Raw genomic sequence first — 6,000 nt, forward strand, 5'->3', positions numbered from 1 at the left:
TRTGGCACAGGCAAATCTACACTGGCAGTTTCTGCTCAAAGGTAATACCCATCCTGATTCCTCTAAGGACTCCACACTCTCACATTCAGACAGCTAATACCATGTGCTACCTGTCAGTTGCACACCTGCATCACTCTGGAAAATCCTCAGGTCCACAAAGAAAAAAAAAAGCCACAAGCAAGTCAGCAAAAGTRTAATTGAAGCAGGGACAGATCTACTTTAAATGCACCCTAAATCACAATGAGCAAGTGATTTTCAAAATCAACACGGCAGAGGCTGCAAAACAAATTACTCTTGAGATGAACAGAAAAATGAACCTTTTTTTTTAAAGMAGGAATGGAGGGGAAAATAATTGGCATGCTTTCAAAGAAAAAAACTGTTTGAACTTCAAAGCATCAAGTGCAAACCAAATCAATTTCTATAAAATAATCTGCTTAACAAAGAAGTTTTAGCTTTGTTAGCTTAAATAGGCTAACAAAGAACTTAGCTGATTTAATCTRCAACTGATATTATAAAAGATGTGAGGATGACAGCTCTCATAAATATGATTGACAAAGTAAGATGTCATTCTGCACACTGAAATCTTGAGTTCAAACTGTATGTTGGATTTAAACTTTCTCTGTGCTTAAGCTCAAGGACATAAACCACCTAAGATTCGGCTCACACTGTCAGTCCAAGCTGAACCTCCAAGTATTGAAAGCCTTTCAGTCCTGGGTCTTCAGCAAGGATCACATAACTGAAAGAATGTCTACGCAGGAAAGGGTAACCTTGGAAGATTTATCATTCTTACAAGAAGCAAAATGCCAGTAACTTGCCTGTTGGGTTTTGGTTTGGTTTTTGTTAGTTGGATCTTTAAAAATTAKTATTAATTTAACCTTTGAAATTGAATGAAAGTCCAATGGATTTGATTGGAAATACTTTCATCTGCTTTTGACCACTTGACAGATTTGTAATCTGACTACAATAATAATGTTAGACAGTTTCATCTCAGATAGTTATGTAGTTATTTACGCAAAGAAGGTGCACATCAAATAAAACTCCAACAAAGAAAATATCCATTTTTTGTAATATTGCTGAGTATCAAAAAATTCATTACTGAATTTCTTCTTCGCTCAGATACCTTAATTAGACTAACACTGAATTCAGCAACTCTGTACCAAAAGATACAGCAAGGGTTATGTAAGGCGAACAAAAGGGTTTAGTCCTTAAGGAATATACAAGTTCAAAGTATAATATTTTCAACATCTTTTTCCAAGGCTGTGTGGAAAATAAACTTTTAGATGAAACACACTCAGAACAAAATTCCAAACTCTACAATTGAGAAACATTACAACATGTAAAACAAATAAACTTTGGAATATAAAGCACAAAATYTCATGTTTACAGTGTTTTAAGCTCCACTTATACACGAAGAACCCATGTAAAAAATGGACTAAAAGGAAGGCGAAATAATCAGGACTTCAGTGGAACACAGACAGGATAAAAGAATGAGAATAAAAGCCTCTCTAGCCCAGAGTATTAACACAGTGGTCAAGATGAATGTAAGAATGTCTCAAGAAGAATGTAAGAATAGAGCTAACTCCTGTGACCACTGTCAGAGAATTCCCTCAAAACTCTCAGCAAYTGACAGGTCAGTAGTTACTGTCTCCCTGTTTAATCAGTCTTAGAGGATTTTCTGCATGCAAACCTGCCCAGCTGACCCTTAACTCCATGTAAGCTTTTAGCACCCGTAGTATCCAGTGGCCACGGCTTCCAGCACACTGTGTTGAAGTGGCCTTACCCTCATYGTGCATTTTTGACTCAATACCACATTTTTGACAGATACCCCAAAGAACCTGCATGAGAACAATAAAACCAGCCAACCAACACTTCTAACAAGATGTTCCACTGGTGCCACCTGTGCCTCCATATACCTCCCAAAACCTCACTACTGGTTTCACTAGGGACAGAAGAAAACTAAATGGTTTCTTAATGATTTCTCCTCCAAACTGATTTTATTTGCTTAAACTGAATTTCATCTGCCATCTCAATGAGCCAACAGTTCAGTAAGACCTTTCTGTAATTCTTCATTGGCAACGCTATCTTTAAAACCATTGACAATTTATACAGACCAGCAAATATCACTGTTCAATCCCTTCATTTATGAAAATGTTGAGCAGCAGGGATACCTGAACTGATCCCTGTGGAACTCCACTGTTTAAAAACAACTGCTGGCTCCCACCTAAGCTTATAAGCATTTATCATTCTTCCTAGCAGGATCGTCTCCCTCTTCTTCCATGACTCCTTAGTTAGTCATGCAAGCAAGAATTATGGACTAAGACATCTTAGGGATCTGACAGACATACTTTGCACAAGGGGCACTTCTTCCAAAGTGAAGTTCCCTTATTTGGCCACAGCTGTCCAAATGCAGGTCTTTGGAGTCTGCCAAAAGACATCTTTCAATCTCTATATTTGCTAAAGATACTTTAGGACAGTGTTTTCCATTGGTTATTTCAGTATATTAGTCTATTTACTGCATCTAATGGGWTCACAAAAAACCTGACACATCTTCAGCCTCCCCTGACATGTTTTCACCACCACTAACCTAAGCAATTAATACTTTTTATTGTAGGCATACCAAAACCATAATCAAAACTAAAATATTGGAGACACAGCTACCAACAGAAAACAATGCATTTTTATTTTATGCTTGGGAACCAAAAGCAATCATTGGATCTTCCTTATAGGTTTTCCAAGATACACCTATCAGAGGGATTCTGAGACAACCATCAGCACTCTGGGTGCTGGCTCTGTCTCAAAGATGGCCTTGGGATGTAAGGACCAAGATCTCATTGCCATACCCATTAGAAAAATTTCCCTCAGAGCACATACCCCTCCAAGTTCTTCTGTCCCTTCTCTACCCCATAATCTTTAAGATTGTTGTTTTCTCCTGTTATTGTTTTTCCCTTTGTTTTAAGTCTTATTTCCTAGCCCTATCCAGCAGCAGGGCAGACCTAATGGCTCACATCKCTTTACTGGTTGGGTGTGGTTATCTACTATTTTCAAACCTATTGTTAGTGTTTCAGTTTCCACCTTCTCACCTTGCAAAGTAGAAAAATCTGTTGCATCTCACCTTCAATAGTTGCATAAGCATTACCTYTTCCTGCCAAAACCCGGAGATTTCACACATTAAAAGCCCTTCTTTATGCAATAAACTGAAGATGTACCACCAATACAGATTACACTTAAGCAAAGCCCATAGTCACTATCACAAAATGTGGGTGGATTCAAGACAGACTGCAGAGAAGAGTACCAATCCAGGTGACAGAGTTGGTATCAACTGTTGTAATTCACCAGCAGTCTGTTYTGTTTCCTTTTTTTTTGCCAACTCTAGACACAAAACCAACACAGCAATATTTYCTGCTTTGCATTTTTGTGTTTCTGCACAGGGGTACAGTGAAGTCAAGTATAGATGTGATAAGCATATTTAAAGCTATACCTATTTAAATCTCGCTGGGAAGGGTAGCATAGCGGGAAAAGGTAGCAGCTTAAGACCTAGGCAGCAAGCCAAGAATTATACTATATTGTATTTCTGTCACCTTTCTTGCCCCTATCAGTTACTGTACAGGAAGCACAGGTATGCCTTGTAGCAATAACTTTCATTGCATGCCCTTTCTGAAAAAAATATTTTACCAAGGCAACCATGTTATTATCYGAAAATTTCCCACATTCATTCAGGAGTTTTAATACTGTATCACTGGTAAAACTAACAATTGTTATTTGTTACTGACTGACATACATTTAAGTCATGTAGTGTGAGCCTTTAAATTGTAACCCTGTATTTTCCTCTTTTTTGCACATTATTTTCTGCCTGCAAATTCAACACGAACTGACAAATGTATTCGGAGGGCAAAAATTGCACGTTAGATGCTGCATTTTACCCCAGACTTCAGTTTTTAAGAAACTGAAGACTTGGGACCTTTAAGTTGCTGGGCAGGAGCATCACCAGGGCAGCAGTGCAAAATTATTGAATGAAGATGTAGCAGCTCCCTCGCCCACACCGCACCCCGATGGGAGCACCCTGCGTGCAGAGGCCTATTCAGGGACTCCTGTCTCGGGTGGGAGTTCTGTCATCGCAGGGTGCCGGCRATGGAGAGAACGCCGAAAGGTCTGGCAAGAAGGATGCCGCGAACGAGGAGGCATTTGGGCGCTCCCGAAGTGATGCCCACCCTTCAGCCGACACCTCACGGGGGCTGGTAGCACACAGGTACCCCGAACAAAAGCTGCTGGCTSGGGCCAGCGTCCGCAGAGACGGACCGATGCCTCCTCCCAAAAATCACTCCCGTCCCCCAGGGATTTCTCAGCTTAACTCCCGGGGAGCTGTGATTTTTTTTCCTTCGAAAGCCTGCCCGTCCTGAAAGCCCGCACGGTCTCTGGCTGCCGCTCACGCACAGCAAAGTTTTGCCGCTCTCGCCATAGCGACGCGGGCAGGGACACCCAGCCCCGGCCGCCCCCCGCTCGGCCCGGCCCGGCCCGGCGCCGCCTCACCGTCCCAGCTCGGACTCCAGCTCGAAGTAGTGAGCCAGGGTGTCCTTGTTGGAGCCATCGATCCAGTAGTCGGGCGCGGCGGACCCCGGGCGGCTGGCGGCCGAAGAGCCGGAGGAGGAAGATGAGGAGGACGAGGAGGATGAGGATGAGGAGGGCATGGTGACTTTCAGCATGCCGGGACGCCTGCCGGGGGCTGTCCTCTCCGCGTCGGCTGCGGAACGCAGAGCGACAAGGCGGCAGCTACACCTCACCTCCCTCCCTCTTTCTCTCCTTCCTTACTTATTTCCTTCCCTCCCTCTCTCTCCCCTCCCTCTCCCCTCCTCCTCCTTCCCCCCGCGCCTCGCTGGAGTGGCGGTGGCGGGTCCCCAGCCCGGCGGGGTGGTGGGGCGGGGCCGGGGCGGAGCCGCAGGAGCCGCCCCGGGTGGGGGGATGCACCTCCATCGCCCGCCGCCCCACTCCATCAGCCCCGCCGAGCCGGGCGGCAGCTCCACGCCGGCAGCCWGAGACCTCCGGGGCCGGCCCGGGGCGGAGGCAGCGCTCTGAGTTCACCGGGAGCGGGACACGGGTCCCCGGGCGGACAGCCACAGGGGAGGAGGAATCGCATCCCGATCGGCGGGCGGTGAGCGGCGGGGCCGGGCGGGATGCGCAGCCCGTAGCGAGTGGGCGCCGACCCGCCATGCCGCAGCGTTTTGCCAGCTCCCGAGAGGGAGTTCAGGAATTCTGCCGTGAATTTGGCGAGGAGGGTGTGGGGGCTGAGGCTGAACAAGGCAAACAGCAGAGGGAAAAAAAAAAGAGACTGACAAATTCTCGAACATAACTATAAAAATCCCCAAAACATAGCTTCCYTTCCCACTAGAGAACTAAAAGAAGCCGTGGAGAAATGAAATTGCTGTGCTGCAATGCCACTCTTTAACAGGTTATGAAATCTGCAGGTTATGAAATGCATGCGAATTATACTAAAGCGTGCTATATCCCCGCCTGCRAAATCCTCAGCCAGAATCATCTATGGAAGGGTCGCTCCTGTTGGTTTAGTGGCAAAATAAAACAGCAGCAGCTGTGTGTGCCTCGCATGCATAGTGTGCCAGATCAATCCCACTCGCATCCTCTCTGTGCTGTTACACCCACTCACACTGCCATGCCAGCACAGGCAGGAGGTAAAATGGACCATGTGCAAACCTGCACAGCAGAAGGGACGAAGTATTGTCTCTAATTTCTAACCACAATTGGCTGGCCTGTTTTTAAACATCATATTTCTTGCTCAAATAAAGCACAGTATCCTGGTCTGCATTGTGCTAATTCAGGCATATTGATGTTTTCTAACATGATTTGTTTTCCATCATAAACAATCATATATCTTACTGTTCCTCAACTTCCTTACTGTACCCAGATGGGGCAGCTAATCTTAATTCTGAATTTCTTAATTTCTCAAAGGCCTTAACAAAGAAAAATTTTTCTTTCTGCGTAACCAGATAA

At 44.9% G+C, this 6,000-nt stretch overlaps 1 protein-coding gene across 1 annotated transcript in view; it reads right to left on the bottom strand.

Moving 5' to 3' along the window:
- The window catches only part of CAMK4 (calcium/calmodulin dependent protein kinase IV), a 135,271-nt gene extending 130,464 nt beyond the window's left edge, over nucleotides 1-4,807 (bottom strand). Inside the window, exon 1 of the mRNA XM_057367511.1 lies at nucleotides 4,528-4,807. Within this exon, the coding sequence (XP_057223494.1) occupies nucleotides 4,528-4,700 (173 nt within the window). The 5' untranslated portion in view covers nucleotides 4,701-4,807. The remainder of the gene's footprint in view (nucleotides 1-4,527) is intronic.
- Between the last annotated feature and the right edge of the window lie 1,193 nt (nucleotides 4,808-6,000).

The sequence above is a fragment of the Malurus melanocephalus genome, unplaced genomic scaffold (assembly GCF_030028575.1).
Source record: "Malurus melanocephalus ecotype Western Australia unplaced genomic scaffold, MMel_1.1 scaffold_80, whole genome shotgun sequence".
NCBI lineage: Eukaryota > Metazoa > Chordata > Aves > Passeriformes > Maluridae > Malurus > Malurus melanocephalus.